This window comes from Oppia nitens, unplaced genomic scaffold (assembly GCF_028296485.1).
Source record: "Oppia nitens isolate AA-2021 unplaced genomic scaffold, nextdenovo-longstitch-racon4-pilon3 scaffold1_pilon_pilon_pilon, whole genome shotgun sequence".
In the NCBI taxonomy this organism is placed as follows: domain Eukaryota; kingdom Metazoa; phylum Arthropoda; class Arachnida; order Sarcoptiformes; family Oppiidae; genus Oppia; species Oppia nitens.
The window spans coordinates 8,309,999-8,322,721 of NW_026533199.1; the positions used below are offsets into that span (position 1 = coordinate 8,309,999).

The following is a 12,723-nucleotide window of genomic DNA, read 5'->3' on the forward strand; positions in this document are numbered from 1 at the left end:
GTTAATTTTATTAATTGAAAATTTCCAGTCATTATTATCACTTATTATGATTATTAATAATATTATTATTGTTTATTTAATTAATTAGTAATTAGTTATTTTATATCGACACATAGTTTTTATATGTTTAATACTGTATCTTCATTGTATATTTTAGCGCTTGATTTAAACTATTGTCGGTTTATTGTTATATTATTCAGTATATATTGAAATCACATTAATATATTGATGTGAATAATAATAATTATTAAATTTATGGTTAAATATAAATTTGAGATTTAAGCACTATTTCTAAAATTACAACTAATCATTAACTATGCCTTTAAATTAATTAATGATTTTAAGCTTCAAACTAAACTAATGGTAAATTATATATATAATATTAGTAATTAAAAATTTTGTGACAGTAATTTTTGTTTTTATTATTTGACTAATACAAATAAAAATAAGGTAAAATTACTATAAAATTTTATTTTAGCAAAGTTATATATTTCATTGAAAATTTATTTACTATTGAAATATTTGACATTTAATAGATTTACTTTTCAGATATTTTAAAGCATAAAATGAATGCATTTTATCTAATTGTTATTTTATCGAATCATAACAACAAATGTTTGATTTACTGAAACATTTATTAGTTTTATAATTATTTGATAAAATCAAATAATGACATTCTGTATGAAATTTAAATATATCACTTATAACGGTTTAATAATAATTATATATAAAATGTTTATATTTCATATATTAAAATTCATTTTATATGAATTAATAAAATTTGATGATTAGTACAAAGTTTTTCTCAATTGAAATACAATGTACTCTTATTATTAGTTTTATCAAATTATTGAAAATTGAATAACTGTCACAATATTAGAATAATTATTAAATTGAAGAAATAGATAAATTCTTAATTGAATTTTATATTATATCAACAAAATAAATAATATTTTTGTTTAATATAAATTATATATATATTTATTAGAAATTTAAAAAATAGGTGTAATTAGTCGAGATTTAATAGAATTACTAAAATTTATAAATTATTATTTTAATTAAAGGTATATTTAATGATATACTTACTATATAGATATAAATTTGTATACTAATGAAAATTTATTTTCAATTTGATCATATACTCAGCTCATAATCTTTTTATGTTTAAAATACTAGTTTGTAACCAAATGTTCACAAAACAAGCAATTTATTATAAGTATGTTATAAATAAATCATATATTGAACACATTTTCCAGTAAACAAATTTAACAAATATATTAGTGTATCTCATATATATATATATATATATATATATATATATATATATTTATGTTATAATATTATTATTATTATTTAACTTATGTAGTTAACGGTAGAGCCATCATATTAATATGTTTGGCCACCGCTGACCAAAAGGGGATAAAAGCTGACAACAAAATCGACCGCAAAATCACTTCCGTTTGTGTCTTAGGTTTTATCTAACCATCACTTATGTCGAAGTGTTTGCGGCGATGTGTACATAGATATCATGTATTATTATTATATAATTATAATGATTAAATGTGGTATATTATAGCTATAAAGATAAGAAAATATATTTATTTAATAACTCATTTCTCAAATTATTATTGCAATATATAGTTTGATGTTGTTATTCGTGAGATTTATAATATTAAATGAATTTCTAAATTGAATGACAATTTCTATAATAGTAATTTGATATATTTTTATGATAATACAAATAACATTACAAAAAAAACATTTAAACTTTTATCCTTATTCTCTAAACTCATGTTTATATAATGCGAACAATTTTTGTATCATTTTTTTTAATTTTCAAAACATTTTAAAATTTTCTTTTCTTTCAATATAATTTGCTATAATTACTATTTATCAAAATTAATTAATTGTTTTCACGTTAGTCAAGATTTATAGTTATAGATAATACTATTTTCTATGTGAGCTAACTTAGGCTTATTTCTTGAAGCACAATACAAAGCTATGAAATTGCAAATATATATACAGATTAGAAACATATCTGTAGTTTTTGTTTTTTGATTTTATTGTAAATATTGTTATATTATTATTATATTATAAATTCAAAGTTTGAATTGATGTAAATCTTCAAACTTTGTCTAAACCACAAAAAGGCCCAAAAACCAGAGTTTTAAATGACTTTCATTTTCATCACTTATTCGAGATTTCAATCGAAAGTTTGATTGAAAAATGAAATGTCATTTAGTTGTATATACTTTTTGTCATTTATTATTATTATTAATTACTATTAATTATTATTATTAACTTACTTTTTTGTAATATTTCCATGTATTATGTTATGTAAATTTTTAGGTATTTCAGGGTATTTCCCAATTATATATATATTTATTATTGATTTAATATTTAAATATTGTTTATTATTAGTGTTTAACGATAAAATTGATAAATTCAATAATAATTTTGAATGGCTTTAAAAATTACTAATCAAGCTAATAAATTATATCAATTATAATTTTATTTAACATATTGCCTATTATAAAGTTAACTATGACATTTATAATAAAATAATTTTATATAATAAATTAAGCAATCAATATGTGTTTGTTTTTGGTTAGAACTTTGATTCAAATTATTAATGATTTATTACTCATTTAGTTGTATAATAATAATAATATATTTTATTTTAATATTTTGCTGTTTATTAAATTTTTAATTTGTTTTATACATTTGAAATTGAATTACTGAATATTGTGATCATTTTATGCACATATCTATACTTGCAATGCATACCTAATTATTCGTATATTTTAATGGATATTTCTATATTAATTAAATATATAACTATAATTATTTAATTATTAATTTTATTTCAAAAAATTATTATAATTTATATTTATATTATAAATATAAATTAGTTTAAAAAATTAAAAATTGATTTAAATAAATAGAATTTACTAAATATATTAAATTTTATAAAATTTTACATTTTTCATCAAAATATAACATGGTATGTTAAAAAAAATATCTAAAACTATATATTCTGAGTAATTTTTACTGATAACTCATTGATTAACAAAAATTTGTAGTAAATTAAATAATTTCAGGAAATACTAGTCATCGTTACTTTTTATATAACTTACTATTTGATTATAAGATCATATTTATTAAATTGATGTTCAATTGTATTGAGTACTCGCAGGCAATGTCTCATGAATTTAAAAAAGCTTTTAAAATCACAATTGTTTTAATTATTTTCAATTCACAATCGCATTATACTCTCAATTGATATATCTATATATTTATTGACATATATTGTTATATGTAATTATGTAATCTCTTAACATTATTATTATATTTGTGCCTCTCATTACTTATAGAATTAAATATTGAAATATATTACTGTATTTTATTTATGGTTTATAAACGGTATGTTTTAATTGAATATATATTTGGTTCTTTATTATAATTATTATTAATAGTAAATTAATTTTAGTTTAAAATCACTTAAAATCATTTAAATACATTAAAATCAATTATTATAATTATTACAATTGATTTTTAAGTATTGGTTACAAAAGTGTCGATAAACACCAGTGATTAGTGTAATATCATTATCAAAACAATTGTGTATTAATAGAGTACTGTTTATTAAAATAGTGACAACATTTCCCAATTTTTCAATTAATAATAACTTAATTAAAACAGATTTCTATGTCCAATATTGCCTTTCAAATTTGCCATTTATATGTAAATTAATATTAATAATTATATTAAACTTATTTATATATTTTATTTTCTTTGCCTTACAAAAAATATTTTAAATTTTAAAATTAAAAATAGTTTTCATATTAAGAAATTTTAAAACTAATGTGATTGTAAAATGTATGCTCTCATATATTAACAAATCTATAAATATAGTAATTATTACATATATTTTGTGTCTCTTTAAGGGGTATAATCAATTTTATTATATGATAATGTCATTTAAAATAAATATACATAAAATTAAAAAAATATTTCTCATAAAAATAACAAAACAATATTAATACATATAAAAATTGATAAATCATAAAAAATATAATATACTTGATTTGTTACATACATTGTAGTGAATTCATTATTGTATTCATTATTTCAACGAATTTTAAATATTGAAAACATATTTATTTATACCTCAATATAAACTGCATTAAAATATATGTGAAAATTAAAAAAGTAAATTCAATTAATAATATAAATATTGATATTTTGTGTGAATAATAAAAACCCTTATCACAAATGTTTTCTAACAAACAAAAAATAATTACAAATAAATTACCGGTTCATCTACGGTATAATAATATATATTGATATTAAAAATTATTAAAAGTGATTATTCTGTCCATTGTTTTTATAAAACAAAATATTATAACAAAATAAATTCAATGATATTGTTTTTGCACACTAATTAAGTTTAACACTATTATTGGGAATATAAATATATTATATTTAACAACAAAGTGTATAATAGTTTTAGACAAAATATAAAATTATATATAAATATTAAATCCTGTTAATATAACATGTATGTTATATAATAGGAACAAAAATATTAAAAAAAATAATTGTGAAATTTGTAAATAATTTATGAATTTAAATATATATATATTATATACATATTATTTTTGTTTATATATATATATGAAAAATGTGAAAATTCATAGAATTTTTGTGAAGTAATTGATTGAAATAACAATAATTATGGAATTGGAGTAAAATATTGTAAAAAATATAAAGAGAAAAACGTTTTGAAATAAAATTACTAACAAATGTTTTTATTTGTATTGAAGTAGTAATGAATTTTACAAAAAAAATATTGTTATATTAATTTGTATATATATTTATATTCAATTTTATTGTCAACACACAAAATGTTTTAGATATAAAATTATTTGTGTGATTATTAATTATGTTTGTATATCACATAATTTCTAATAATTACGGATCAAAACGGAATATAACTTTAAATTTTTACATTTTGAGTAAAAAACAAAATTGTTTATATTATTTTAAAATGAGATTTCATATATAAAATTTGTAATTTTAAGGATGCAAACTTTATTAAGTATAACACATTTATTACAGTATTTAAATTTTTAAGTAAAAATTATTGGTGAAATTACTGGAAATAGTTTTAATACATATGACAAGGGTTTCATAATTTATTTTAAAAGTATAATTAACATTAATTGGTAATATTTATCATTTACGTATGTTTTTTCCTAAAAATAATGTTATTTTTATTATCAAATTTGATAACTATGTGTAAAAATGGTTTAATTATATTTGAAATCATATTTAAAATTTTGAAATTAAAATTATTAGTCTAAGTCTCTTCAAGAATATGAGATAAATTATATAAATTAATATGATTTGATAGTATTTGAAATTCATTATTCATGTTTGTATGTCTTAGAAGTATTAATATTTAGCTGACTATACATTTGATATCATATTAATTAACAAATTATCTCATAATCCTTGACTATTTTTGCTGAAGTTATTTTAAAACACATGATGTTATTAAAAAAAATAAAATAAAAAAAATTGTATGTAATTCTTATTCATTAATTAATTATATATGAAATCACATTTATTTCTCATTTAATAAGGGTTTCATTGTTAAATGCAGATTGCATGATATTAATAAAAACAATTATTTGCTTTAAATGTTTATAAAAAATATGAATATATTTGTAATAAAAACAATTAATATAATTATTACAAGATTAAAACATATATTGATATAAAATTAAATAAATTGGAAAATTTAGACATTTGACAGCATTCAAATCATTTTGTCTTTTATTTAATCTAAATTAATATCAAATTGATTCATAATAAACATAATTATGCAATTAATGTATTATAAAATTATATATTTATATAACCATTGCTTAATCAAGTGAACCACTTTATAATTGTCAAGATTATTGCATTGCTAACCAATAATAATAACTGTGGCTAAGTATCATTAAATATTATCATCCCATAAATCATTTTTTTAAAATCAACAATTATCTACAGTTTTGTAATTTTTGTATTTATAATATGAAATATTATGAATAGTGATATACTGTATAAATTTTAATGTTTGTACACTTGAAAGTTAGTATTTGAAACAATATTAATATTTGTGATAATTAACATGTCGTGTCAAAAGAAACTGTTTGATGGGAAAGTTGTGTTAATAACAGGTATTTATTAATTATCTATTATTTTATTAAATAAATATAGAATTAGAGACAATAATAACATTATACAAAACTATGAATAATTGTTATAATAATGCAGTTGTTATGTGATATGATATAATATATTATAAGCTTTTGAAAAAAAATATATTAAAACTGATATAAAATTTAATAAAGTTTTGTCTCAACAATTAAATCAGTCGATACGGTAATGTTTATCACTTATAATTACATACTATTTTAATATGAAAACTAAGGATCAAGTTCTGGCATCGGAAGGGCTACGGCCCTCACGTTTGCAGGTCTGGGCGCTAAAGTGGTTATCACTGCAAGAAATGATATCAAATTGGATGAAGTGGTTCAAAGCGCACAACTAATATCTGAATCAAATGATAATGTTATACATATTTGTGTTCATCTAATTAAATGCTTTCTTAGTTAACATTTTTATATTATATTAAAGATATTGAAAGTTAAAGCCGACCTTAATGTTAGACAAGACATTGAGATACTAATTAATAAAACGATATCGACATTTGGAAAGTTGGATGTATTGGTAAATAATGCGGGAATCGTTGGAATAACTGATATTGAAGACAAAGACATGGAGAAGACATTTAACAATATTATGAACACAAATGTTGGGTCAATCGTCAGGTTATGTCATTTGGCTGTTCCGCATCTCAAGAAAACTAAAGGAAATATAGTCAGCGTTTCAAGTGTTGCCTCAACTAAACCGGTTTGTAATTACTTTAAATGAAATATAATTTACATTAAAACTGATAATATATTTGATTGTTATTTTAGCACTCGTTATTCTTCGGGTATTTAATTTATCATAAAATGTATTGTATTTTTACTAACACTTATTTACTGAACACTGTATATAAATGACAAATATTTAGCTATTGTATGGCTAAAAGCTGTGTCGATATGTTAACCAAATGTCTGGCCATTGATTTGGGAAACAGTGGTATTCGTGTAAATACTGTTAAGTTAGTCAACAATTGGTTTTTAGTAAATATTTTTTGAATGATCTAAATATTGATTTTACTATACAGTCCTGCAGTCATCCGAACCAATATATTTAAGGCGGGCTTTAATTTCAGTGAAGAAGAAACTCAACGAAATATTTATAGAGACTGTGAACAGACATATCCATTGCAAAGACCCGGAGAACCGGAAGAAGTGGCCGAAACAATAGCTTTTCTTGCATCAGATAAGGCGTCGTTTATCAGTGGGACCACACTTGAGGTCGATGGCGGCTCTATGTGGACATCGAGGGGCGCCAATCCTAACAATAATTCATAATTTTCTTATTAATTATAAAACATTAATAATTAGTGTTTTAATGTTAAGTGAAAACAAATTAACTAAATAAACAAAATCTAAATATTGGGAAAATTTATTACATTTTCTTTCAATTTATTAAAGTCTTGTTTTGATCAGAAAATATCTAATTATCTAATACTTTATTTGTTTAAAAATGTAATTTCAAAATATATTATGTTTTTAAGTTTCTTTGGGGGGCCGAGAGGTTAAGGTGTCGGTCTAAATGCGCTTTTGTATGACAGCCAGGATTTGATTCCCGGTTAAACCATTTAGAATTTTTTAATTAAATTGTGATTAAAAACTTAAAATATTTTCAATAAAAACAATATTATATTAAAATAATGATAATTACATATAATTTATATAATAATGTTATTTATAAATTACATATATATTTTACATTTTAAGTGTAAAAATATTATTTATTTTTAAAATTTTAGTCAAAATAAAAGATTTATTATTATTAATAGAGTTTAAATATTAACTGAAAAAATAATTAGTATTAAGTTAATATTTATCTAAATATAACATCATTTAAATAAAAATATTTAACTTAAAAATGATTTATTTTCTCGAAAAATGAATTATATTGCAATTAGAATATTATTTTAAGATAATTAAAATACTTATACTTAATTATACTATAAAATTTAATAATTTACATGGGAATTTTTTTTAGAATTTTTGGGAATTTTCTCTTGACCCCATCCCTGGTTTAAAAATGCAATAAAAAGATACACTCAACCTATACCTCCACTAAGATCCAAAACCTATATATATATACATAAGTAATATTATATCTTTAAAACTATTAGATATAATATTGTACTATATTTGCATTATATAATTTCATTAATATATCACTAATTATTAATAATTTCGAGATCCATAGAAAACCATTGCTTAGTACAGCCATCACTCAAAATCATAATAAATGATTTGTTAGATTTATTTATATTTATTGATATTAAGTATTTATTAAAAATTTTATTGAAAATTCCAAAGTGTCTTGAATTTTATTTTCACGAACTCCTGAAAGGAGTACGTATCTGAATTCTATATGTCCTTTCGTCCGCATTTGATTGAAATTTTAAATTTTAACTTCAGATTTGGATTAAGCATCAAAAATAAGGTATAGGGGATCAGCATTAAAATTTTGATATCTCTTCGGGAACATAGAGAAAATGGCGACTAAAGTAAAAAAAATTAGATAAAAATTTTAACGTTAAATATTGTATAGAGCATAAAAATAAGTTATAATAAATCAGCATTATTTTTTAAAAAAAATGGCGGCAAAAGTGTAGGGTAATGTATAATTTTCTAAGATTTATATTATTAATATAGAAGTAATTCAGTAATTTTTCAAAAATCTATTTATAAATTTTAATACTGAATCATTTAATACTTCACATGAGTAATTAAGTATATTTTGTCAAGCTGAATCATTTGATACCCTACATGACTATAGTTGTATTTATTTATTTTGTTATACTGAATCATTTGATAACCCACATAAGTAAAGTTTACTTTGGATAAGGAGTTTGTATGGAAATGCTTTGTAGCATTCTCAACTGGTTTATTTTCTTAAATTATTTAGTTATATTAATTTGGATTTAATCATTAGATAATGGGTTATATAAAATCAGGTATAGTAACTCTAAGTACAAAAAAAACTATAAGATATAACTTATAAATTTATTTATTATTATAAAATATATAATATTTTATTTCTAAAAACTGTATATTAAAATGACAATATCTCAAAAATATAAAAAGATTTAGTAAATTCTTATTAGATGTTAAAACATTATAGAATAAAATATAATTTTTTAAAAAGTTTTTATTTTTATTATATATTCAAAATTAATTGCATAATTAAATATAGTTGTGTTACTATTCATCAATATTTAAAATATAAAGAAAATAAAATATTTCTTAATAAATTGTCAGAGATTTAGTAAAAATATTTTCACGAACTCCTGAAAGGAGTACGTACTGAATTCTATATGTCCTTCCGTCTGTCTGTCTGTCTGTCTGTCCTTCCGCATTTGATTGAATTTTGAAATTTTGATTTCAGATTTGGATTAAGCATCAAAAATAAGATATAGGGGATCAGCATTAAAATTTTGATATCTCATCAGAATATAGAGAAAATGGAGGCCAAAGTTAAAAAAATTTAGGTAAAAATTTTTAAGTATAGATTTGAATAAAGCATCAAAAACTAGCAAAGGAATTAGCATTAAAATTTTTATATCTCTTCGGGAACAAAGAGAAAATGACGGTTACAGTACAAAAAATTGAAAACATTATAAATATAAATTTGAATAAAGCTTCAAAAATAAGATATATTGATTAGTATAAAAAATTTAATATCTTTAAGAACGTATATAAAATGGCGGCCAAAGTACAAAAATTTTAAAATTAATATTTAATACTTGGATTGGAATTAAACATTAAAAATAAGTTATATGAAATTAGCAAACAAATTTTTATATCTTAAATAAAATAGATAAAATAAAGCTTGAGTTAATACTCTTTAAATTTAAGTTATATTTATAGTAAAAATAATAATATATTTTAGTTATTTGATACTTTCTATGAATTGTTTGAGTTTATTTTGTCCTACTGTCATTTGATACCCCACATTACTAAGGTTGAATTTATTTTTTGCATATTTAGTCATTTGATACCCTATATGAATTGTTGTTTATTTTTTTATACTGAATCATATGATACCCCACATGACTAAAGTTTAGTTTATTCTGTCATAATGAGTTATTTGATACCCTACATGGCTATAGTAAAGTTTATTTTTTTATACTGAATCATTTGATACTCCACATAACTAAGGTTGTTTATTTTTTGCATACAGTCATTAGATAACCTATATGAATTGTTGAGTTTATTTTGTCATACTGAGTCATTTGATACCCCATATTACTAAAGTTGAGTTTATTCTGTGATACTGAGTGATTTGTTACTCAACAATGTGGAGTCCACATCCATGTCATACTTAATCATTCGATTTTAATTTAATTTTTAATTTGGATTAGGAGTTCGTATGGAAATGCTTTCTAGCATTCTCAACTGGTTTTTAATAAATATTTTTCAAAATTTTAATGAATATTTTTTAATAATAATAAATATTGTTTTAATTTTGTTTAGTTATACAGTATATTAAGTTATTTTTATATTATCTATTATATTACAGTATAATGTATTTTTATATCAACATTTTTTGCTTTTATTAATAACAATCTATTATCAATTTTTAGTTAAATAATTTTATTTTTTAAATAATATTACATTTTTTATAGTAATTGTACTGTATTTTGTAGAATAATAATTTTACAATTTTATTAAATTAACAAAATTTTCTATATTATAATTATTAAATTAATATATTTAACATAAAATAATTATTAACATTTATAATAGTTATTATATAAAAATTAAACAAAACATTTTAGTAATAATTTAGTCATCAATCGATTCCTCCGTAAATGAAGACAAAAACTTTCTTCCTTTATCTGACTTTATATTTAAATAATTAATTAAATATTTATAATACAGTATTAATGATAAGAAATAACTATCAAATTATAATTAAGTTTAAAAAGTATATATACTTTAATCCATTTCAAAAGCGGTTGAAATTCCTGTTTCCAAACAGATTCACGAATCCGTTTGCTTTCGCCGTTAAAAGCGATTAACTTTTATGTAAAATATATAAATCGGTTGTTTTGAACAAATAATTTAGTTTTTTTTAATTTCTATAAAAACTCTAATTCTTACTGAAGCGCAGTTCTAAACAATTACATGAAATAAATTTGTTAAAAATTTATGGATATTTTTTATTTTTGTGTAATAAATTTACCCTGGGATCCACCTATTTTTAAAAATAAAATTAATTTAATAACACAATTACAGTTAGTATCAAATTAATTATTTATATTACCTGACACATCTGTGATGGATATTCATTGTAGATATTGTTGATATAACGTATGTTAATATAAAATAATAAAATTAGTTTTTATGAAAAGTTAAAAAATTACTAATTTTAATAACAACTTAAACTTACCATCTTTAATTCAATTATAAGTGACATAATTTAATTATAATATAAAAAATTATTTTATTAAATATTTAATTATTTTGGTGTTTAAAACAGATTTTATACCTTTCTTCCCTAAATTATAATAAATATTCATTTATTAGTTATATTTGAATATATATTTCAGATAAATATTAACATTGAAATAAATGATAAAACAAAATACAAACCAAATTCATCTGAAAGTTAAAATACATAACAAAAAATAATTATTATGTAATTCAAAAGACAGTCTTAGTCTTACCCCTCGTTTACTTTCATTGAGAGACCAATCGTTTATTGAATCCTTTGATGATATATCTAATTGTCGATTATTTTCTTATTAATTATTTAGAAAATTAAGAGCTTATTAAACAAAATATTTAATTGAAAAACATACCACTATTTGCACAGACATTTGAAAAACAAAATAGTGATAATATAAATATTAATAATACTAATAATGAGGAATAAAATGGTAATGAATATGTCATAATCACAAAATTGTGTTTCACTTTAAATAACTTTTTTTAAATTTTAATTTATAAAGTGCTAACAAAACTTATGACAAATAAAATTCAAATATTGATACTAAATGACTCAACTAACTATTAAATAGTAAAACAATGAATTTTTATAAGATTTTGTTATAAATTTTTTTATACAATTGTCATAACTTTTTAAAGGATTAATCTAATGATCAAATAATACAATTGGCCGCAAAAAATGCAATCATCGCATAACCCACGCCTTCTCTCATTTGACATCAAATTCAATCAAAATGTTATATACATTTGTTTACCTATAGCTAGATATACCTGTATTATATAATATTAAGCAGTGGCGTAACTTATTTTATTGCTGACCATTTTATCAGATATTTAATGATTGCATCTTATGTTAGGAAAAATTACTAAATCAATATACAATATTTCACTATTTTTAACAATATATAAATATATAATGAATAATAATATGAAATTTTTAGTTTAATGTGTTTGCAAATATATTGTATATAAATTTAGCAATAATTTACTATTTCTTAGTTAATTTCGCAATTTAAAT

The 12,723-nt window shown here is 20.0% G+C and overlaps 1 protein-coding gene and 1 long non-coding RNA gene across 2 annotated transcripts; one reads left to right on the forward strand and one right to left on the reverse strand.

Moving 5' to 3' along the window:
• The first annotated feature begins 6,103 nt into the window (after window positions 1-6,103).
• Window positions 6,104-7,770, forward strand: LOC128952063 (uncharacterized oxidoreductase TM_0325-like). The gene is made up of 6 exons (XM_054297396.1): window positions 6,104-6,233; window positions 6,488-6,627; window positions 6,694-6,969; window positions 7,038-7,054; window positions 7,136-7,225; window positions 7,292-7,770. Exons 1-6 carry the CDS (start codon window positions 6,185-6,187, stop codon window positions 7,539-7,541), a joined length of 822 nt encoding a protein of 273 aa, XP_054153371.1. The 5' UTR covers window positions 6,104-6,184; the 3' UTR covers window positions 7,542-7,770.
• A 3,272-nt stretch (window positions 7,771-11,042) lies between these two features.
• LOC128952765 (uncharacterized) lies at window positions 11,043-11,367 on the reverse strand. The gene is made up of 3 exons (XR_008484450.1): window positions 11,358-11,367; window positions 11,192-11,275; window positions 11,043-11,096 (listed from the first exon to the last, which is right to left on the reverse strand). It is a non-coding gene; the product is annotated as an uncharacterized LOC128952765 (long non-coding RNA).
• Between the last annotated feature and the right edge of the window lie 1,356 nt (window positions 11,368-12,723).

Coding starts and splice junctions, on each gene's coding strand:
- LOC128952063 (XM_054297396.1), top strand. CDS start 6,185: ATGTCGTGTCAAAAGAAACTGTTTGATGGGAAAGTTGTGTTAATAACA. Junction 6,628..6,693: donor TATCTGAATCAAATGATAAT/GTTATACATATT, acceptor ATTATATTAAAG/ATATTGAAAGTTAAAGCCGA. Junction 7,226..7,291: donor ATTCGTGTAAATACTGTTAA/GTTAGTCAACAA, acceptor TTTACTATACAG/TCCTGCAGTCATCCGAACCA.